The 23,864-nt window shown below is 48.7% G+C and overlaps 1 protein-coding gene across 3 annotated transcripts in view; it reads left to right on the top strand.

Annotated features, from left to right (window-relative positions):
- tmem260 (transmembrane protein 260) overlaps positions 1 to 5,638 on the top strand; it is a 33,002-nt gene extending 27,364 nt beyond the window's left edge. For all 3 annotated transcript variants that reach the window (XM_015350643.2, XM_006632379.3, XM_015350642.2), the window contains 4 exons: positions 1,734 to 1,910; positions 2,224 to 2,277; positions 2,444 to 2,534; positions 2,725 to 5,638. In XM_015350643.2, coding sequence (XP_015206129.2) covers positions 1,734 to 1,910; positions 2,224 to 2,277; positions 2,444 to 2,534; positions 2,725 to 2,979 — 577 coding nt within the window. In that variant the 3' untranslated portion in view covers positions 2,980 to 5,638. The remainder of the gene's footprint in view (positions 1 to 1,733; positions 1,911 to 2,223; positions 2,278 to 2,443; positions 2,535 to 2,724) is intronic.
- Positions 5,639 to 23,864: the final 18,226 nt, after the last annotated feature.

Below are 23,864 nucleotides of genomic sequence, written 5' to 3'. Positions count from 1 at the left end.
AAGTAGGGAGCTGCGTCAGCATGCGCAGGCTGCAAAGGAACAGGTAAAGCTTTATTCCACGCTGAAGGGGACAAGAAAAATATAAGAAAAATAAGACAGTGGGGTCTTCTTCAGGTATATCAGAATGAGAATTTAACAAACCCGCATGGCCCCTTCAGTTTATTGAAAAATGATTGCCCTCAGTGCCAAGTGGGATATGGAGAAAAAAGCCGCAGTGTACAGTACACCCTCACACTTCTTTTCCTCCATATCATTAAGATTTCTTTCCTTAAACTGCTCTGGTGCTGAAAAGCACACGATAAAGCATTCCACCCTGACTAGGGTATTATATAGATAAAAAATCCTGCTACCCAAGATTGTGCTGTAACAGAAACACGCAAGTGCTGTCTTTTCGGCTGGATTAGCAGTGTGCAATTACAAGATCAAAAAAAAGAGGTGAGCTTTATTTGCCTAGCGCCGTGAAGAACTCAAGTAAGATTCTCAAACAGTTTTGGAAGGGTTTAAATTAATGTGCAAAAAGGTTACTCTGATTTATGTATTCATTGTCTCTCTGAATATGAACCCCAGTAAGTGATTCTGTATGGGATTCCCAGTTCCTCTAGCGTTAAGACCCATTGAGACGGGAGTGCAGTGTTCTGCACTCTGATTCCTCTTCAAACCGGGCTACTAAATCTTGGACTGTGCCGACCTCAGATCCGCTGAGATAAGCAGCAGATCAGATTTTGCATCTCTCGCTGCTAAGCTGAGAATCCACTAGGCTCAGGCTGTTCCTTTGGCAGATATTTTGTAATCCCTTCAAAATAATATTAATAACCATCATCGCCACCATTGCTGACCTGTTCTGGTTTCACTTGCCTTTGTCTTGCCAAAATGGATACGAGGAGGTGTTTGACAGGAGGCACTTGCTCTTCCTTGCCAGCTCCTTGTCAGTTAATTAACTTTGTTGTTTTGTCCGTCTGCCATCCAATGTTGGAGTTTCAGTGTAAGGAAGGCGTGCTCAGGATCTCTGACTTTTCCACCTGATGTGTATCAGACATCCACAGGTGTCTAACTACCTTACCTCCCGGCACTGTGGCATTGTGGTATAGAGGAGGTCCCTGCAGAGGCTGTGGCTGTGCAGAATGTCGTCCTCCTGACATCAGTGGCTTGGCAGAGTCCTCCGATTTAGTTTGTTATGTGACAGCCAAGAGATAAAGTAGGAGATTTGATCAGTTGTACTGAGCAGCTGCTACTAAGTTTTTTTATTAATCTACAGAAACTCAAATTTAACCTGTACACTGGGTAAAATTGAACAACTGGAAATTAACAGGAAACAAAATCTTCAAGTAAAAACTGTCTATGTACATGCTGATTTAAATTGCTGTGCAATATCTGACCGACCACCAGGTGGCAGTGTTTACTAGATGAACAATAACACCTCAAAGGGGGAAGCTGTGCTTTTAATATTTGTGGTTTTATGGTTTTTGTCATTTTAATGATTCATGTCAGTAAAGAAAATGAATATTTACCTTGCGCACCCCATAGGCATTCTGTGCCTTCTGTCAGAATTAATATCATATGTATTCTATTTATAGTAATAGCCTTGCATGAGAACACGATTAGTTCCCAGGGCCACCAATGTTAATTTTCTTATCTAGCTGAAAAAGAGCTAAGCGCAGCTGAAAACGGTGAGGGTGCAGAGTACAGTGCACTGGTCCGAGTGTTTCTCAGGGCCTGTGTGTGTGGATGTCCAGGAGGCCTGTGTTCGCCTGCATTGGGCTGCCAGAGGGGGACCCCAGCTGGGAGAGGGCGTTTTCTCGTTGGCCCTGGGGGGTGTGTGACCAGCTGGTGCCCTCCAGCACCCCCTTCCACCCTGAGGAGTGGGCTAGACGGACCCGGAACCTGTACAACTGGACAGAGCCGTACAAGAGGTAGGGGAAGTGAGCAGTGAGTCTGCACCGATGATGCAGGTTCACACAGGGGTCAGGTACTCCTGTTTCTGCTTTCACTGTGTCTACCAAAAGCATTAATGAGCATTTAAGAGCCTCGTCCTCGTTTTGTTTTTAATATGAAAATCAGTTCTTACTACCTTTTGTCACTTGCTTTTTCCCTCTTCATCTTTTTTCCTTTTGACTTATTCCCTCTGTTGTTGTCTCCTTCCCGCGGTCAGTTTGTAGTGTTGCACAGCCTGTCCGCTATCCCATCAGGCATAGCGGCCCCTCATGTTTCTCTCCGTGTCCGCAGCTTTCCCCGAGAGTCCTGGGAGAAGGTGGCCAACGAGGAGATGTGGCAAGCCAGGTGAGGCCTCGCTGGACGGGAAGATACATCGGCTGAAAACCACTGAAGCACTTTGGGAATGGGGCGATTTTCTAACAGTATTTTTCCCTTCCCCTGTCCATCACCGATTGGCTCAGCCAGCTTCCTGTCAGAGATTTCTCATCCTTCAGCCCTTTCTGTGTTTCAGGATGAAGACAGCCTTCTTCCTGTTCGACCTGGCGGAGCGACAGAGCAGTGCAGGAGGTGGAAAAACGCACCTCTATGAGCTCTCCTACTCTGTGAGTCTACAGCTGCTGCAAGTTAGACTCTGACTGCCACGTTCCCATACGGGCTGGTCTACAGAATGGTTCAATATGGCTGCGCACACTCTCCTTCCCCGTGGTATTTTGCCCACCCTGACAGTGTAAGTACTGTATGAAATGCTCCTGTGATAACCAGCCTTCTTCTTCTTCTCCTCTGTGTTGACAGCTGTACCGCGAGATAGTGGAGACCCACAGCGACTACCCTTCCAACTGGGACAAGAACCTGGCCCTGGCCAGCGAGAGGCTGCTGCGAGCGGGAGGCGGGGGCCACAGCCCGGAGAGTCTGCTGAACCAGAGCATAGCTCACTTCTCCCTCTATCTCGACAAGGAGGGGGGAGACCCCCAGGCCAGTGCCATCCGAGAGGCCATCGCGCACCTGGAGAGAGAGAGAAGGCGACTGAGAGAACTCTACACCACCTGAGGGAGGGGAGGGGCTTGGGGCAGGGGCGTGGTCTGGGGAGGGGAGGGGCCAAGAGAGAGGGGAGGGGCTTAACTAACCTGGCTCTCTGAAGCAGCAGGCTGTTTATAAAATTGGACAATAGAATAAGGTGGCAAATTGAAGGGAGTCAATGGAGAAAGAAGCTGAGAGGGAGAAGCTTTCACGAAAAATGTGAGGAGCCTTTGGAACTGTGACCTCAGACAGGTCACATGGGAGAAAGAGAGTGAGTCTCCCACCTTGACCAAAGAGGGAGGTCTGTGCTGATTTAAATACCTTATTTTCTTTACATTTAGGCATTGTGTGTGACATATATATGGACTTTAATAAGGAGGAAATTGAGATTGATAGGAATGCTGTAATAAATGGAATAATGAGGAGTGGGAAAGGGCAAGCAAAGTGCATGGTGGGAATTCAGGAAGTGGAGAAAATTGGGAGGGTAGGGTCCAATCAACTCGTTTCTGAGTGCAGCTGTCATCAAAAGACTTAGGTGTTGCAAAGCAGCACGTGGTTTTATTAAAATAACAACGGCAAGTGAATGATGTCAACCATTTGTTCTTTATAAATCTCTCTTCGAAGATATTTATAATATGTATAATATTGAAATAAATGAGGGAGAGAAGAGTGGGTAACAGGCACTCCTGTGTTCGTCGTCAGTGCTTACAAGCACACAGCAGGCTCATATGAGCATGGGCTCTGTCAGGCCTGTTTTCGCTTTTGAGATAATAATTACAAGGTTCTTCCTTCCTGCTGTTCATTTTTTCCTTTCACACGTTGCAAATGCCTGCTTCATTTCCCATAACCCAGAGATCCAGGGAGGCCCAATTTGAGCACAGAAGGGATTAATTTCAACTGTTAATCTGGGACAGACATGGGAGCTTGCACTTAAAACAGCTCCATCTCACCACTCCCCATCCTTTTAAACATTAAAAACTAATGGATTTTTGACTCCCTCTCTAATCCCTTCTGCCAGGATTTAAAAAAGAAATAAAAAAATGTCAGAGCCAGAGACCATTTTAGAGGCACCCTCTCTGGATTCCATTTCCACGGGAAACAGACACCAGGGCAGAACAGCTACCCTCTCACTCCCAGAGTTCATGTCCCAGGCCAGCAGACAGAGCAAACCTTCCTGCAGTGCGGAAAGCAGGGTGTAGTTCCACTACAAGAGCAGAGAGAGACAGGTGAGGAGGGGGGCAGGGACTCACTGTACTTTACATCCTGGGATGCTTTTGCAAAGTGTGGCAAAGAACCCAGGTCAATTGCTTGCAATTTGCTCCCTGCAGAGCTGGGAAAGAAATACCTCCACCATGAACGGAGGCTTGTATGCCCTTTTTTTCCCACCTGTTCTTGCTGTCCCTAGACGCTCAGATTTCACAGATCCCAACCTCCAAGTGGGAGCTCACGTTGTCTTTTAACAGGCCTCTTGAGTGGCCTCTGTCAATACACAACGAGAGTGCACACCTGTGCACCACCGGACTTGGTTGCCATGAAGATGCAGCCCTGAGATTAATGAGGGAAGCGCCCTGGGGATCCCCAAGGCCTGGTTCTGTCCCCAGACGCTCTGTCTATAGCTCCTCAGCCCCCAGCGCCCATCAGGCTTAGTTTCCTGAGACAGACACAGCGGCTGTTGAGAAATAACTAGCCAGGTGATGTGTGCAATGGGGAAGTCAGAGAGGGCGGGCTTGCCCAGCGTGTCAGTGCAGTGGGGGTCCTGCTGGTGAGGTGGGGGGGGGGTGGTCTCGGGCTGCCCCTAGCCTCTGCCGTCATCACGTCTCTGAGCAGCAGCGGACTGGGGGAGGCTGGTATCACCTGAGCAGCGTGTCGCCTGTGCTCTCTCAGACTCTGGAATGTCCATGAACAAACTTGGCCTTGTTTGACAGAGCTCTCTGTCGGCTACTTCTTCCTTCTTCCTTACTCTTGCCTTGGAGACGTGATGACAGCATCAGGCTCTCTCTCTCTCCCTGGGGGAGCTGGACTGAGATACGAGCTGCTGGCGAATAAGGGGAAAGGGCTGTGTTGTTACAGCTCTGGCACAGAACATGGGCCAAGTGGCGTTTCCCATTTTATCTCAGTCCTCTGTCCCATGGCCCGGTCGCTTCTTATCACACCTGAGCATTTTAAAATAAATCCAAGGTAGAAGCTTCTTGATGCACTGTGTGTTTTCCCATATGAAAGCAGTCCACCCCCCCATGATTGCAAGACTGCAGGGTTTTCCAACGTGATTGCAATATTGCTGTTGCTCTGCCGCCTCTGATGTGTGTGAAGGACCTGGGTAGTTAAGGCACCTGACTGGCCGGTTGGCGAGAAGGCAGCGGTGTTGGGGGTCTTTGGAGGAAGAGGAGAAAAACAGAGGCAGTCTCTCGGGTCGCTAGAGCTTGTGCTCGCAGCCGGAGCATTGAAAATCAGAGGTAAACAGAAATGACAGTCTGTGTCCGTGCAGGAGGACATTAGTGCTGAGAGGTCAGCTAAGTTGATGAATTAGTTTGAGGTTTTATGGTTTTTACCAGCTGTAACAGAGTGCCGAAGGTGTACTTGCCATTGATGAGTGGTACGATGCATGTGGGCAGATTCTCTCATGGCCTTGCCCTGTCCAGCGATTGACAGTGTTTTTATTGTGGTTTTATAATAAGGCTTTTGACATCTCTTTTTTTTGTGGCCAGTTTGTGATAAAAGACCATTGGGTTACCAGAATGACACTTTTAGATAAGGATTTAAGCCTAAAAACGTCCACCAAGAGGCCAAGCCAGACCGCTTCCAGTGGTCGGACAGTCCTGGGGGGTCTTTTCTGTCGGCTGTCACTGTGGGGGGGGGGAAGAGCGACTGAAAGATCACAAACGGCATGATAACACTTTTAAAAATGTCAGTTGATGCTTCTCTTTCTCAGCCTTTTTTTTATCTTTTTCCAGGATCCAGCTCTTGTTTTTGTTCCTTCTCGACCTTCTCAGACCCGTGTCGTCTGTATTTCCAGCTTCAGGATGTTCAGACACAGCTTCCCTCTTTGTCTCCCTTGTCTTTTCTGTTTTACTCCCTGCTTTATCCATTTCCCCTTCAACCCCACTCTCTCCCTGTCCCCCTCTCTCCCTCTGTCCCTGTCCTCCTGTCCCTCTCTCTCCCTGTCCCCCTCTCTCCTTCTCTCCCTCTGTCCCTGTCCTCTTGTCCCTCTCTCTCCTTCTCTCCCTCTGTCCCCGTCCTCCTGTCCCTCTCTCCTCCCTCTCCCTCTGTCCCTCTCTCTCCTTCTCTCCCTCTGTCCCTGTCCTCCTGTCCCTCTCTCTCCTTCTCTCCCTCTGTCCCTGTCCTCCTCTCTCCCAGTCCCTCTCTCTCCTTCCTCTCCCTCTGTCCCTGTCCTCCTGTCCCTCTCTCTCCCTGTCCCTCTCTCTCCTTCTTGAGTGTCACTTGCCCACCACGAGTCAGCGAGGTGCTGCTGGGATTACTGTGGGATTGTGGGAACCCGTGGAATTGCCGTGACCGGGGATGTAGGCAGGCAGCCACAGCAACACAGGAATGTGGGGCGTCTGAGCTGATAAGGGCTGTGAGCCCAGCCAGAGCGCGCGGGGGAGAGAGATACAGAGGTATGAATGGGGAGTGGAGAGACACGGCACTATAAACAGCCGGAAGAAGAGAGAGAGAATAGCAGCGCAGAAAAGGCTGGAGATGGAAAGCAGTAAGGAGGGGAGAGGGAAAGACGGGGGAGAGGGATGGAGATGGGAAGCCTGCCTTATTCGTCTTTGCATTTCATTTACATGCCTGGCCGTATCGTCCAATCGGATTGGGAGCAAAGCCCAGGGCTTAGGAGGGGAATAAAGAGACAAAATGCCTTTGCTGCTCTCATCCCTCCCTGATAATACCCCTTCTGTTTTTCTTTTCTCTTTCTCTTTTCTATAAGTAGATACTGTCCGAAATGCCAGAGGAAAGTGACACCTCCGCTCGCTGCGCGTCTCAGATAGAACGAGAAACGGGCTGAAAAGACGGCTTTAGCTTCTGGGTCTATCTCTGCGGCTTGATGTAAAAAGAGGGGAGGGGGGAGTATAATGTACGGAGCTGGCCGTGAATGTTGCACTATCTTATGCTCTCAAAAACTCCGAAACAGACCATTCCTAAAGCATCAGAAAATGTTTCAGGGATGCTTAGCACCGGAGCAAGCACACACACCAGCATGCTGCTGTTTCGTGTGTGTCTAATCATGCATTTGTTGGAGCACCTTTTCCTTTGATCATTGATACAGCTAACGTCTTGCCAGCACGTTAAAGCTGGTTATCTCTTATAACATCTGGTTTTGAATCCATGTGAAAATACAATAGTCTCTGGATCCAGGATGGTTTTAAGTCTGTCGAGCAGTAAAACAGCTTAGATGCACCCATAGCCATGCAAAAGTATAGCTATGTCATACAGCGGCTTGACCGTATCATATGCACGTCCATTTAGGACAATAGGGAGCAGTTCCTTTTTAACAGAAAGAGTTGTGAGTGCATGAACAAAACTACATAATCCTGTTGTGGAGTCTGATTCACCAGGGTCATTCAAGATGCAGCTTGACATCAGCAAGTTATTAACCACCAAAAAAGCAAATATTTGACAAATAAATGAGTAACCTTTTGTATAATCTTCTAGTTTTATGTAAAATGTAATGTAATCCACCTAAAACAGATTTTACAGCTGCCACACATCACTGCTCTCATTCCTCTAGGTGCTTATAGATGCCTTTAAAGATAAGGGACCATTCAATCAACACCAGCTGATGCCGTTCTGTGTGGTATGTCAGTACAATACCCTTTTTCCTATCATCTATCCACTGCCTGCAAACGCTCCAGGCTGTCTGAATTGACACAGCAGCCAGGAGTGCTGTTGCCATCAGTGATGCATCGCAAGCAAATCCACCAACAAGTACAGGTTACTTGCATCAGCTTATTTTGTCATAGCACACTGCACTGTTCGACTACTTTTTTAAATACTCAGAAATTAGGGGACTAACCAAGGATGTCTTTCTCACCACGTCAGACAGGATGATCAGTACTGGAATCCTTTTTTTCATGAGATATATAATATATAATAATAACTGTGATACCCCCCTGTGTAGCAAGGAACAGAAAACTACTTGTCATAAGAGGTAGTGGTCAAGATATCATGATACTTTCCTTATTCTTCCAGACACCTTAAATTAACAACGTGGTCATCAAGTGTAAAATACAGTAGTTCTTTCCAAACCAATTTGCATTTGCTCCTTGTATGTCTGTATGGACCTGAGATCCTGTGTGCTCCAGTGAGTGCTGGTGTTCTGTGGGGCTCTATTGTAGTGATATCTGCGCCCCTAGACTGCCCTGTGCAAATGCAGGGCAATGATAAGGTGACCCCAGTTCCTATCAGTTGTCCAGGTCTCTTTCTCAGGACCACTCACAGACAGAGTTGTATTAACCTCCCTGGATAATCCCTGCACAGACAGAGGACAGGGTGTATACATTCAATACCTCTGTTAACCATCATCATCATCATCATCATCATCACGTTTCTCTGTAGCGATGCAATTCAATACAATACAATGGGAAAAGGAGGATTTTTTTGGGGGGGTGGGGTTGTACAGTTTACATTTCCATCCTTAACCCCGAACCTTCTGCTAATCGCCCTCCCAGCCCTGGACTGACAGGGTGAGGGGATTGCCTGACTCTGCTGCTTGGCTGGCTGTGTGGATTCATACAGTGCTTATGGCTGCCTGACAGTAAGACGGTATTTATCCCTCACTCAGGGAGGAAGAGGCTTTGTGCTCTGGAGGGGGGGGTGGAGAGGAGACACAAACTTGGGCCTTCTTAAATACACAAACAGAAACCAAAGTATCCATTACCGACACATGTCATAACGACATCTACCAGAATACAGCATTGCAGGACAGAAAGGAATGACACAATAAATGACACTCACCCATGTGGTAGGCAGTCTGGCACCACGCATCACAGGAGCACCTAGGGGCTCAGAGAGCAGTACCAGAACACAACTAGTCCGTGTCCAGTTCCCTCCTATGCACACAAAGCCTTAATTACAGTGTCAATGGTTGAGGTGTTCGCCAGGTATGCAGAAGGATGCCCTGACAAAGATCACGGTGCCATCAGTTCTAGAGTGGGTGACGAAGGTGGGTTTGTGTAGGTGCTCCCCCCATTCTTATGAATGAAGCCTAGTGCGCCAAAGTTAGTCAAGCTTTTGCTAACAAATAGGGAAAGCCCATTCACTTTGTGCAGAACCTCAAATCCAGGTTTGGGGAAATACACTGTAGTAGCAGGACACCCTGAAAAGTGCTAATACGAACTAGAAAGCATAAATGGGATAAAAATATTCCTCCGAATAAATCTGTCAATATCTTAACCAAAAGAAAAACTGCACCACCAGAAAACCATTAAGAAGGAGTGAATTAACTCCCAATCTCCTTACTCCTTGGCTTTGGAGATCATGCGGTGAGCATGTTAAAATATGGGGCTTGTACATGAAATCAGGTGTCTTTAGCTGCGCTCTCAAATTCCACCACACACACACACACACACCCCTACCCACTGGTTCAGCATGACACACACTGACTCCCTCGCCCAGCAGGGAGCTGGTGCCTGCGCTGTCTGGTTGCTCTTCGCGAGGAGGATGCCAGCTGTGGAGCATTGCCGTAATGGGTTTATCACACCTGTTGTGAGTGTGCTGCATTATCTTTGAGCCCAGAGTCGGCCTCGCAGTACCGCAGCGACAGGCAGCTCCTTCTGGAAGGCGTTCAGTAATTTCCCCCCTCAATCTCTTCACCCCCTGGTGTCTGCCTGCTCTGCAGAGCTGGTGCTGCTCTCGTTTACAAAGCACAGCACCTTACTGCCTCATAAAGAAAGAGAGTTTTCCTGCAGGATTGTTATTTGTGCGTTTCAGGACTTTTCATATCTTCTTTAAACTGTTGAAAAGAGCTCAGATCATTCGGATAGGCATTTACTAAAACATGCTTTATTAATACGGTATATTATAGACACCTGAATTCATTCAGGTTTCAGTGCATGGGGTGCATCAGTGGGTTACTGACCTCCAGGAGTGTAGTTTTTGGGTTTTCATAACCGTAACTCAAATATATATATGTAGGGTAAACTGGAGGAGTTTAGCCATCTGCATCTTTTAATGCCACTATTGGGCAGAAACATACTGCACTGTCTTTTTCTACAGACAGATCATAGAAAATTCGAGATACTGAGCATTATTTTCGTACTGTATGTAGCAAGTATATAGCCATCTGCCTTTCGAAAGCTTTGATAGTACCTGCATGAATTAAAGTAGGTTGTGTTACAAACAATAAGTGTATAAACGTCGGTTCGTAATTGCACTCTGTGTGAAAAATGCAGTTATTTAAAAAAATATCAGGTGTCTCTGTCACAAATGTACAGTGTTTTACTTTTGAAAATATTCATGACGGTTAGCATCCGTGTCTAAATTGACGGGAACTGAAGGCAAAATTGCCTGCACATGCAGTAGGGAGCTCTGATTCTCGATTCTCTGTGTGAAGACATTTAAATAATTGAGGGGTAAATGAAAACATTAATGCAGTTTCGCACACAGCCCTCAGCCATCACAGGTCTGGTTGTCACTGTGCACAAGAGCTCACAGTGAGGCTGTGGATAATGCCTTTGTAGGAGTGGTGCAGGCTTTCAGGGTAATGAGACGGAGACAGAGGCTTTGGGCAGTTTTTTCAATCAAGGTGAATGCTCCCTCCCTCAGGTAGTAATTTTGTGCTGCATTAAATTCGCCCTCTATCCGCTGCGCAGAGCTGTTTCGTAATTCACTCCCTCTCAGCTGGCACGCTCTCTCTTTGCTCGTGGAAGGGAGGGAGTTGGGAGATGCTGACCAGGGTGAGAATGAGTTTGCCCTCAGTCCCACGACCACACTCTGCGGTCTGTGTGGGTCCTAATGCCCCAGTATAGTGACGGGGACACTATACTGTAAAAAGGTGCCGTCCTTCGGATGAGCTGTAAAACCGAGGTCCTGACTCTCTGTGGTCATTAAAAATCCCAGGGCGTTTCTCGAAAAGAGTAGGGGTGTTACCCCGATGTCCTGGCCAAATTTCCCATTGGACTTTACAAATCATGGCCTCCTAAAAACCCCCCATCTCTGAACTGGCTTCATCACTCTCTTCTGCTCCACACTGAGAGCTGGTGTGTGGGGAGCATTCTGGTGCACTATGGATGCTGTCGCATCATGCAGGTGGGGCTGCACACTGGTGGCGGTAGTGGGATTCCCCATGACCTGTAAAGCGCTTTGTGTGCAGTGGCCAGAAGAACGCTATGTAAGTGTAATGAATTATTAATTATTACACCGCGGTGTGCTTCCTGAATAAAAGCTTTCTTTGGTATATCATGGTGAAAACAGAGTAAAGTATGCAGTAGCAGTAGGATAACACACTTAACTCATTGTAGAGGTGAGGAAAAGCAGAGAGGTGTGATAAGCCCATGACGCTGTCTGTGGAGAACCCACTGCAGCATTATCCATGCATGTCCACAATGTGTCAATGATATTATATAAGCAACTAAGACCAGAATCACCACAAGGACTAAACAAAGCCTTCCGGTTTACAAATGAAAATCCCGGTATCCAATTGAGCTAATATAAGGACTTGAATGGGATAATGAGATATTTTGTAATACGGGCTAAAGCGGCTATAATTCACCGTTGGAGTCTCAGTACTGTAACTATGGCTTGGCATCGCAGCGGAAGTCCCTGGGCTGAAGAACTAGTGAAAACAACCAGGTCACATTTGTGTGTTTTTTATCAAGACTGGAATGAGAAACAAACCATCCCAGCCTTTTTGTTTTGCTGTTTATACTTTATTAACTGTATCTAAAACACTTTGAACCATTCCGCTATCTCCACGTTGCTCGCACGGAGTGATCTATACAATTTTTCACAACAGTGTAGTGCAGGAAGTTCAATATGGAACCAAAGCCGTATTCTATACGCACATACAACAACACGATAACGAGGTGGAAAACAAAGCAATACAGAAAAACAGGATTAAAGGATAAGGGGCATTGTTGAGCTGGCACAGAGTGATTAAGAGCAGCGCGCTGTCTCTCTGTCCCCTGTCCGTGTGTCCCGAGCTGGACGGTGATTGGTCAGGGCCTCTGTGTCCATGTCTAGTGGGGGGGGCGCTGGCCAGGAGTAGTCTGTGGCCCCCTGCTAATGGGATGGAGGATTGGGGGGCACGGGGGGGGGGGAGTAAATCGTACCCTGGCAGATGGGCAACGCTCTCCCAGCAACACGCAGGACCAGGGGCGATGACAGGGCTCAGCACAACTGATGGCAGGCAGAGCTGCTCATACCCCACCGCCCTCCCTCATACTGGAGCTGTGTCTCCCAATTGTTTCCTTAGTCTTCTGGGCACACGTTCATGAAGCTCAACCACTGTTCAGTTAGTGGACGTCACACCTGCTTCTTCACATCATGCAGTGGGAAAATATTTCACTTTGAAATGCTGCACGTCTGACACTGCAGCAGCTGATTCAAGCCATCCGTCTATCCATCCTCCCATCTTCTAACAGCTTTATCTAATTCAGGTCATGAGGGAGTCAGAGCCTATCCTGGCAGGCACCAGGCGCAAGACACCAGTCCATCGCAGGGCAGACACATGGAGAAAAGCACCCTCACCCCAGGGCCAGTTTTTCCAAAAGCCAGCCAATTAACCTGCCACTACGTCTTTGGACTGTGGGAGGAAAGCTCATGTGAATTCGGGGAGCACATACTAACTCCACGCAGATAGCGCCCCAAGTCCAGAATGGAACTTAGTGCCCCAGCACTGCGAGACAGCGATGCTAACCACAGGGCCACCGTGCCGCCCCAGCTTCAAAGGTTTCGGAATTGCAGATGCACTGGTTGTTGTCATGACTTAGGTCGCAACCCCAGCAAGAGTGGCTCAGACAAGTCCCTTCACAGGTCCTTTCCAGACTCCAGCACCACGCAGTGTACAGGCTGAGAGCACTATCCTGCTTTGACATGGGCTGTTTCATACACACGCCTTCTGTTTCTTAAGCTCTTCCTATGCTTTCCTACAGTTTTATCATTACCCTTGATATATCTCAAAGATTTCTTCTCTGCCACTAGTTTTCATCATTGCACCTAAGTCTTCCTCTCTTTCTCCCTCAAGTCATGCTTTGTAAATTCCATATGCCCCTCAGTATACTGCAAATCTGAATGCTGGGCTGGAACGTGGAGGTGATGTAGTTGTTAAGTACCCTATCTCCACCTGCCCCCCCAATTCATGACCCCTCCCCACTCGCTGTCTGTTTTGTAATGGAAATGACAGAACACATGCTTATGTTTTGTGTGTTAATAAAAAGTAAAGGGGAATGGGCGAAACGGTAGTTAGAGGTTTATACCCATTGAGCAGCACTGGAAGTCCTTGTGGTCTGTCCCTAAAGGTGAAGGGATATCACCTTGGGGTGACAGATGGCCTTCCAGTGTGAAGTACATGGGAAGTCTCCTGTGAAAGCAAGGCAGGTGTCCATTGCGGGTTTGTAGGAGAGCTGCTTCACAGGCCGATGTTGACTTGAATCTGGAGGGTGTCTTGATATTGAGGTTTCCCACTGTTCTGCGGTCTCCAGGAGCGTCTGTCTCTGACAGGAGCATGGAGGAAGAGGTTCACGAAGGCTTCCCCGTCGAAGTGCACAGAACAAAATCTGATTTTCATTTTTGCTCCGGGAAACGTGGTTGAAGACTCTAGCAGAAGGGGGGGGGTGTCATCTTCGAAAGTGCCAGGGGCAGGATTGAGAGATGCATGCTGATTCAATGGTTGTATGTAGGAATGTGTCAGTGACGTCGCATTAACACAGCCTTCTTCAAAGGGAGCTACAATTAATCTTTTTAATGCAGGTTTTTCCTCTGGCGGAAGTTTGTGTGATGCAGTCACCCTTTCAGGACGGTAGCTTATTCTGGTGTTATCCTGAGGGATGGATGGGGAAACAGTAGAGGAATCTCACAGAACAGAAGGGTTGTGCACAGGCCTCCACACACTGTAGCTGTAGCTCGGATTCCTGCTCCGTACCAGAAGACAGCAGATCGTATGGGGAGAGTATGGGAACAAATCAAAACAGATTGCCACCTCCATGTATGTTGACATAAAAGCCTCTGAGGAGCAGGGCTTCTTTTTCTTGGCCCTTTGCTTTGTTCAGCTCTTCTTCCCCTCTCCACAGAGACCTGACAGTGGGGCGCTGTAACGTCACAGGAGCCTACCGGACCCCCCCCCATCCCACTCGCAAGCCGGGGCTGAGGCCTCAGGGTGGGGCTCTGAAGTTCGAGGAACTTCAGGTTTAGGAAGGCAAACAAATGGAAAGAAAATTCTCCGAACAGAATGGCTGTTGTTCTTGAAAAGCTGTGTTTATCCCGGATTAGAGACACAAAACTCATAATAATTGTTCCTTACAGAAATGAAAAGAAGCGACTTCCTAATCCTCTAATCAGGCATTACACCTCTGAGCGAGCCCGCGCTCACACAGCTGCGAGCAGAGGGGCGGACAGACAGCTCCCCGCTCGCTGATGGCTCCTCTGCCTCAGCACCCCACTACCTGCCTGCCTGCAGCACAGGGCTCCTCTTCTCATTAGTAACCGCAGATGGATTGCATTAGCCTTTCTTCCTCTATCTCCTGCCCGTGGCCCCCTGGGAAGGCTTAGGGAAGGCTCCTCAGGGTCTTGATACCTCGCCTGCCCTGTGTCTCCTCCCTCTGTGTCATATGTTGAATGTCACCTGACCTGACCTACTTCCTGTCTTCCCCACAACGGGGGACCATGTTTCTGCACAACTGTCTTTACTGGGATGGATCCTCAAAGGGAGTCAAAAATCCCTGCACAGGTTCAACAAGGAGACCAACTACCAGTCTAACAGAGCAAGTGCAAATCTGGCCTTGGCTGCACTCAGCCAGCTGAAACTTGAGGCTTTTTATCCCACAATGGCGGCAAACATTTGTATATGGGGAGTCAAGACATGGCCATGAGTATCATGGAATTCATGTTGTCATGCCTTGAGTGAAATATGCTCAAAACATACAAAAAAGAAGTGTTAATTATCCCTGGTCCCTGTTACCTCCCAGCCTGGGGGTCAGCATGCTTTGAATAAGTCTGGGCCAGCGAGGCTGGCTGCTGAGGCACTGCGGGTAATGACTGAACTGGTGTCAATCAGAGCGCCCTGTTGGCTCTTATAAAAGATCACAGGGGTCACGAAAGCTCCATTCTTCACCTTGTCAGCAGCCTGCAGTGTGACATCACAAAGGTCAGGAGGTCAGCCATGGGTCTCGATGACTGGAGACCTGCTCCCGTTATTACTGCCCTGCCAAATTAAAGTGCTGCTTTCATCAACTTGTAGAAGTCCGTCTGGTGCAGACAAGTTCATTTCTGCAACAAACAAAAAAAAGTTTGATTCCAGGTCTTCCAGAAGGTTTTATGCTCAAGAGGCACCTACAAAAAAATGCATTTCTTCATTTAAAAGTTATAAATGAAGAACCTGATCTCGTCTTCTGCAGCCGCAGTCCTTCAGTGTAGGCACTGGTGATCCAGCCCGTTGGAGACGAGCAGGAAAGACAGCGGGGCAGTGCACTGAGTGTGGTGCTGAGGGTTTCTTCCTGAGGAGAGAGGGGGTCTAGAGAAGGTCTCTTACAGGGCAGACATGGCCTGACACATTGGATGTGTTTTTATGATATGGCAGGGCCGTTTTAGGGGGTCAGAAAGCTGAGGGCAGAGCAGCAGTCAGACTGTTCAGAATATCGGGACACTTGGTTATTTGGACTTTCAGTTCTGCTCTTGGCCCTGCTCACGAGGGACTCAGGTATGGTCACACTCAGCTGCCGTTTGGGTTTTTTCTCCTTGGCTCGGAATGAAGCTCCGATGGCGTTTTTAGCCATTTTTCTTCCTGCTGGACTCCTCACAGCGCGGTCATTGGAGAACGGCCTTTGAGCCTCCCTCCTTCTCGTGTGGCTTTGATTTGGTGTGTGATAAATAATTAAGATGTCATCTACGCTGGGAGCAATCAACAGCAGGAGCCTCCCTCGTTTGCCTTTGTTTAAACCTTCCTCCACGTTGTCCATGACAAATCACCTCATTGTTATTTTCTTCTCTTGCAATTTTCGGGCCCGTTGTTCTCCGGCTCGTTTATTATTTATTCCCCTTGCCTCTCCCTCCTGGCTGGCCTGTAAACTGAGATCAGAGGCTCTGTCAGGATTAACCTGGAGAATTTAATTAGAGAGGCTGTCATCCCTGGCCTTAACAATTCAATCTCGCTGGCCGCGGTCTCGGACTTGCTTAGCCACTGACGAGCAGGCTGTCACGAGCCGGCGGGAAGGAGGGAGGGGCGGAGGGAGACAGATTAACGCACCAGCTTGGGCGCACGGATCGAGCGATGAAGAAGTGGACGGAGAGGAGGATGGAGGGATGCAGCAGATTGTCTGGCTGGTAAAGGGGGAGCAAGGGAGGGGGCTGGCGTGTGCCGACAGAGGGTCTGTACTAACCCCCCCCCCCCCACCACCACCCCACCAAGTGTGGACGGGGGCAGACAGTGCACAGAGTAATTTGCAGCTCAATCCTAGGCTGACTCGGCTGCTTTGTAATCTCATTGCTAAGCCTTCCATTAACCCATCTGGGACCCCCAGCACTGTGCGAGAAGCGTGCCACGCCCCTGGGACACCTGCTGCTGCCCGGGCAGCCCGCATGGCTTGCATCATCCAGCGGGGCCGTCTCCCTCTCCAGACGTGCCCCACCACTCAGACACGAGCCCCTACCGAGCAGACACGTGCCACCAACACTCTACACCCTTAAGGACGTGCGGTCTCTGATACCAGTGTGAAACAGGCCCCAGGGTACTTTCAGTGAACCAAAGGTTCTCCCATATGGTTTGTGGGATTTGGCTGTAGAGTTCTAGATCGCATGGTCAATCTAGATTGATTATTCTATTACTGGAACATATTCTATTTATGGTTATATTGATCAATGTTGATATGTATGACAGTCTTGTTACACAATTCCACTATTATAGAACTATGCATCACTTCTGTATCTGAAGCTAAGCCACACTGTATTTCGACCTGTGTATCCTGTACAACACAGGGGCGGTGGAGGTATAGAACTGTGGGACACTCCCTGTCGCAGTTCTCCACCTGAGCTTCTGTGTCGAATGGCTGTCGTGTGTCGGTCACCCAGCTGGGAGCTGCGAGAGTCCCCTCATATATGGTCTGTAAAGCGCTTTTGGAGATTTTCTAACTAAAACTAAATGAGTGCAGGAAACTGTTACGGATTAATGAGGAGCAGGGCAGAGTTAAAGTTTACTGCAGGTGGGGGGGTCTTAATGAGCTGATACCCTGGCTTCTTTAAAAGGGCTGCACGACAGCCTCAGATCAAGAAGCTGCTAACTTTTGTTGTTTTTCCCCCTGTTTTAACACCCAAGGAAAACAGGTATCAGGAGGTGCTTGTTGTGGAGCTGCTAATCTTTGCACCTGGATGCCGTGCGTGACTGAGCTGGGAAGAGGTGCCGGCCAGCAGCACGCGGTGCTCTCGGAGCGCGGCTGGTCAAGGCTGGGCCTGCGGACAAACACTGGCCTGCCTGTTCTCTTCCCCCAGGGGCTGCTCATCTCCGCACAATACCCTGTCAGTGCGCCACTAATTAAGAGAGCGGGCTCTTAATGAGCGCTGCCTTGGGTCTCGTTAGCCGACGAGTGCATCTTCCCTGTCAATGAGGGGGTGAGTGGGTGAGGGGGGTGGACAGCACCGAACAGCTGATTCATTAGGAAACAGCCTGTTGCCTTTGTTTCGACACGCATCGCTCGCGTCACAAGCCCCTACACAACCTCGGCGCCTTGCTCGCACAAGCTGAGAGGACAATGCAGCGCCCGCGGGGGGGGGTCTGGCCCAGCCGTGGCCGTCTGTGTTCCACAAGACATCGGGCATTTCAGTGTCGCCAAAAGGCCTGCTTGTCCAGTGCCCTGGCTCTGCTTCCACCCTTGAAGGAGTCACCCTTGCTCGCCATAAACGTCTCGTCCTCATCGTGCCAGTCCCGAGCGAGCAGGCTTTTGGACTGAGTGATAACAAGGCGATGAAAGTGGCTGTGTCTCCCAATTGTTTCCTTAGTCTTCTGGACACACGTTCATGAAGCTCAACCACTGTTCAGTTAGTGGACGTCACACCTGCTTCTTCACATCATGCAGCGGGAAAATATTTCACTTTGAAATGCTGCACGTCTGACACTGCAGCAGCTGATTCAAGCCATCCGTCTATCCATCCTCCCATCTTCTAACAGCTTTATCTAATTCAGGTCATGAGGGAGTCAGAGCCTATCCTGGCAGGCACCAGGCGCAAGGCAGGATACGCCCTGGATGGGACACCAGTCCATTGCAGGGCAGACACACGGAGAAAAGCACCCTCACACCAGGGCCAGTTTTTCCAAAAGCCAATTAACCTGCCACTACGTCTTTGGACTGTGGGAGGAAAGCTCATGTGAATTCGGGGAGCACATACTAACTCCACGCAGATAGCGCCCCAAGTCCAGAATGGAACTCAGGGCCCCAGCACTGCGAGACAGCGATGCTAACCACGGGGCCACCGTGCCGCCCCAGCTTCAAAGGTTTCGGAATTGCAGATGCGCTTGTTGTTGTCATGACCTTCACAGGTCCTTTCTAGACTCCAGCACCATGCAGTGTACAGGCTGAGAGCGCTATCCTGCTTTGACATGGGCTGTTTCATACACACGCCTTCTGTTTCTTAAGCTCTTCCTATGCTTTCCTACAGTTTTATCATTACCCTTGATATATCTCAAAGATTTCTTCTCTGCCACTAGTTTTCATCATTGCACCTAAGTCTTCCTCTCTTTCTCCCTCTCTCCCTCAAGTCATGCTTTGTAAATTCCATATGCCCCCCAGTATACTGCAAATCTGAATGCTGGGCTGGAACGTGGAGGTGATGTAGTTGTTAAGTTCCCTATCTCCACCTGCCCCCCCAATTCATGACCCCTCCCCACTCGCTGTCTGTTTTGTGATGGTAATGACAGAACACATGCTTATGTTTTTGTTTATGAAAGTAGGCCAAACATCGGCTGACAAACAAGAAGGGAGGTGTAGCTCAGAGACATGCAAGCGAACTGAGAACCCCCCCCCACACACACACACAAGCACATGGAAAGTGACACACAACTCCAACCAAACAGACACACATGCTGCCCAACTGGATACCCCATATGGACAACAAACGCAAGGAGATGCAAGTGTGTTTTAGTGATGTACTGCACTATAATGAAACAAAATTGACACACAAAGAAAAACAGGATGAACTAAATATGTTTTGAAATAGTATATTCCAGTATATTTAAATATAATAACTGATTTTAGAATTATGTAGATAATGGGAGTAAAGTACATATAGCAGTCTATATTTTTTAAAGTTAAAAAGATGCCATTTCCACAGACAATGAACATGAGTCTAACAGAAGTAAAAAGTTTGTTAATCTTTCACTTCAATAAATTATGCCTTTCCATGATTTCATTTTGCTTTGCTAACAACAGAACATTTTTGTCAATTACCCATTAAAAATGACAGTTTGTGGTATGTCCTGTACTTTTTCAAATTGGATGTTTGTCAGCGTCTAATCTGTAAAAACTATGAAGTGCTGATGATGAGCAGAAAAAAAGAAGCTTTTAGAATCCCTGTCTGGGAGCAGAAAATAAATATTTCAAGAACTAGCTTTCCCCGCACTGGTTCTTGTGAGTATTTCTGATCATGCATTTTCATTGACATTTTGGTAATCCTCATTGTTCTTAATCTGCGGAGCAGGTGGTGAGGAGCGCAGACGATATTGAACTCTGTAATGCGCGGCCGGCGAGATCTACAAGGCAACCTTTGCAACAATTAAAGCCTGTAAGTTATCACAGCCAGTCAGCGCAGTGACAGCATTTCAGAATCTGCTCTGAGTCCCTTCTCCTCCTTTAGCTTTGTTCTGTGAAGGATGTGGACCAGTTGTCAGGTAAACAACTGGGGCTGTCAGTGGGCATGTTGTCAGCCTTGTCCCCTCCAGGATCTGTAGCTGTGTTAAATACTTGGTTTTATCCATTTTCTGGCCTTTATAAATCATTCAATGAGAATATATTTGGATGTCCTATAATGTTATTTTTCAGAGAATAATGTGGGTGAAATTCCATAAACAGGAGAGTATAGCCTGTGCTACAGTTTCCCCCCAAAATGAGAAGTCTTTCCTGTGATGTGACAGAAAAAATGAAGCCTATAAAGAACACAGCTCTATTTTTTGAAAAAGGTATTGTGTGGAAACTACTTCAATGGATCCTCCACGTTTTATTAATAAGGAGGGCTAATTACACTCTCCTGCAGTAATTCAAGGAGATGGGTTTCATCTTTGTCATCTGAATGGAATAATGAATACCCAGGAACAATACAGAGGCTTCCTGGCATTGATTCATTCCCCAGTTGAGCTGACCTGGTTTTCTACAAGTGATGTTAGTGCTTTCCATCTTTCCAAGATCTCCAATCATATCATGTCACATAGTCGCGGGCACTCCTGTGCTTTGGCATTGTGGAATCGTTCGAATTGTTTGATGACATGTAGATTTGAGCCTGACATCCCAAGGGGGAAGACTCAATGAACTTGGGGGCTGTTTGTTCCTAGATCCCCATTGCTGATTTAATCTGTGCTTATTCAAAGTCAATTAGGAGCTCAATCCCTGCTGAATGTCAATGAGGTGTTCAGCACTCCTGCAGGAAGTCCGCGCTGGCTCACACAGCCTGGGGACAGAGGTGTAGACCTGTTGCTGTTGTGGAAGAGTCCCGTCAAGAATCTGAGACAATGTATTCTTACAGTGCCAATAGGCTAAGGCCAAGCTGTAAACCAAAGACAATGCATTTGATCAGAGTGCGGTATGTAGGCCCTGCATATATCCAAGGGCCTGTACCATAGGATCCCATTTACCTCATCCCAAAAGCCTGGTTACCCCTGTCTATCAAATCTATTTCTTTGACAGCACAGCGTGGAACTGAGCAGAACAACAGGCTCTTACAGGAGACCTGAGATGAACTTTGGACTTGTCTGGGTCATAATGTGGCCATGCCTCCTCTTAAGAGGCATTTGATCAGTGTGTTTAATGAATGGGCAATTCTCTCTTCACTGTCTTCTATATGCACCAGCATTCAGGGAGGACAGCACTGCGAATAGAGGTTCCAGTTTTACCCACACTTGCTAGAACCTGCTGCAGTCCACCGACAGCAGCACTGTAAAGGTTTTCTAGAACAACTGGAAGGCGCTTTCTCCTAGAGCTCCAAGCATGACGATTTTCAGCCTGGCTACTTCCCTCGCTGTCTCGCACACAGCACCGCACTGCGCGTCTGTGGGTGACCAGACACCAGCCAAGGCGCGTGCTTGCAGGAGGAAACAGACGCGCAGACGCACACGTGTGCTCACACAAGGCACGCGACCAGGTCCCGGGGCAAGCGAGTGTAGCCTCTTCCTCTCATTGTGTCCTGGAAGCAGAGGCTGGCCTGCCCTTCCTAAATACCCTCTTTGTCTGGGGATAATGACCAGTCTCTGTGACGCTGGTGCGGCCTGCAGTCCCCGTCAGCCTGGTCTGCGTCCCAAACAGGTGGGCATCGCGGGGGAGGGGGCGCAGCATCTGTCCCTGTACCCAGCGACTCTCTCCCTCCGCTCCTCGCTCTGCCCCATCTGCTCTCAGGAGAGGGAGCGCGGGGGGGGCAGGGAAGGGCCTGCTAGTGATTAGGAAAGGGGGATGGCATACAGGTGGGTGGAGGAGAAGAGAGGGAAACAATGGGAGAGGGGTGGAAAAACAGGACAGAGTGATAGATACAATAGCAAGAGAAGCGACGTTAACACCCTTTAACAAAACGCCCCGATTTACAGCCTCTCACAGGGGAACGGGCACATTGCCATGAATGGTTGAATTGATTCAGAACATCAGCACAGACCAGCGTAGTGTTTAACTGGGCAGGTCTGACTGACACGTCGTGCTTTACGCCTAACACACACAGCTGATCAGTGAAACTGTGCATTGGACAGAGGAATACTGATCAGTAGAGCCTGCAATCACAGGCTCCTCTGAGTCCACTGGTCTGCTGCACATTTGCATTGGACTGTTTAATCGCTTGATTAGAAGAGCACCAGGAAACGGGTGTGTGTTTAGGGGTGTTGAATTCCTGCATGCACGCACCGGTCGAGTGATTAAGACGACATTGTCACCATGTAGTTCGCTGACAATTGGTGGGGCGCATTTGTTTTAATTGGGCTGCGTGTGCATATCTTTCCGGCAGTGTTTTTCTGGGATTCGCAACAATGGAGGCAGGATCTCAGAAGGGTGGGTGTGCAGTTCTCCGTGGGGCTTGTCTGTGCCGTCCCGGGGCTGGGAGGGCGTACAGTAAGATGATTTGGAGCACAGTGTCCATTGTCTAATCCTGTCTCAGCTAAGCATGCCGGCGACTGGGGCTGAGCGACAGCTGATGAGGGCATGACAGCTGGAGCTGCCCCCCCCTCCCGTCTCTTACTGTAAAATAATTAAAAACCAAAATGAAATTAGTCGAGGCCTCCTGGAGGTGGGAACAATGCTGTATTCTCGCTGACGCCTTGGCTGTGGTGCCGGAGGTCCCCCTGCTCCCAGCTCCTCTCTCGCTCCCAGCGCTCCCAGCACCCCACCAGCTCCGGCTCTGCTCTCCCTGTCGCCTTGTCGCCACTGCCGCCCCCTGCTCCTGCTCTCGTTCCTGTCCCAGCATGCTCTCTGCCCTTGCCGCTTCTCTCGGAAGCTCCATTCCCTCATTCCCGTCCCTCTGCCTCTCCTCTCCCGCTCTCGGAGCCCTCCCCGTGTCGCTGTCTCTCCTGCCACGGAGGCCTGCACGTGCTGTCCACTGCCTACCCAGAATGCCTCGCTGTGGGTTTTGCGAAAAGGTTACGTCTATCCAAATGTGGCCGGATCTCTCGAGCGTTAAACAAGAGCAACAGATGCAGCTCGTCTGAGGAGGGAAGCAATCTTGTGTTCTCAAAAGCTAAACTGGCTGCTGGATCGTACGTTTGTGGTTATGGCAGCGTCCTCGGCCCCTGGCTTCTCTCTTTTTGCTCAGCCAGGACTTCAGAGTGCTCCCAGGTGCCCCCCGTGTGTCAAGTGCCCCCCCCCCACCGCTGCCCGTCCTGATGAGTGCTCTCAGGTGCTGTCCCCTGCTCCTGAGGCAGGAGCTTTCATCTCAACAAGAGCAAGGGAAGAGACACTGAAATAGCTAGACTTGCTTTGCCAGAACAAAAGAGCAATTTCTCTTCTGGGGCTGCAAATTAGAGTTCAATCTTTAGCAGGATGCAAGGCCCCAATCCCAGCTGAAGAACTTGGTTCCCATCACTGTTTGTCAGCCTGTAGAATGAGAGGCAGCGATGGGAGACAGAGGGCTGGAGTGTGTATTGCTAAGTGTGTTTTACATTCATTTAAAACTGATTCACTTGTTTCTTGACATTCAGAAGGTAGTTTTGCACTGGTATTTGGATACGTGCAGGCTTAAATGTTACAAACAAATCTCTCGAGCTCTGAAGGCACTGCTGGCCAGAAAATGTGTGGAATCCTGACAGGATCCTGGATCTGCCCTGTGCCCACGAAACCAGCTAGTTTGCAAGGTGAAGGGAGATCTGGGACAAAGCACTGCACAGTAGTGCCTGTATTGACCTGGTGAATGCTGGGAGCCAGCTAGCTGCTGACAGCAGACTCTGATAAAGGATCTAATTTCTAAAGCCTTTGATCAAGATAATGAAGTATTCCTCAGGGTGCGCTCTTGCCATAATTTACAAACAATTAGCAGTCTTTGAGCACCAATTATGAGCTCCAGTGTAGTGTCAGAGTCAGGGGATGAGATAAAAA

The sequence above is a fragment of the Lepisosteus oculatus genome, chromosome 8 (assembly GCF_040954835.1).
Source record: "Lepisosteus oculatus isolate fLepOcu1 chromosome 8, fLepOcu1.hap2, whole genome shotgun sequence".
Classification (NCBI taxonomy): domain Eukaryota; kingdom Metazoa; phylum Chordata; class Actinopteri; order Semionotiformes; family Lepisosteidae; genus Lepisosteus; species Lepisosteus oculatus.
The sequence above is the reverse complement of the archived record's forward strand: the minus strand, read 5'-3'. Positions and strand labels throughout refer to the sequence as shown.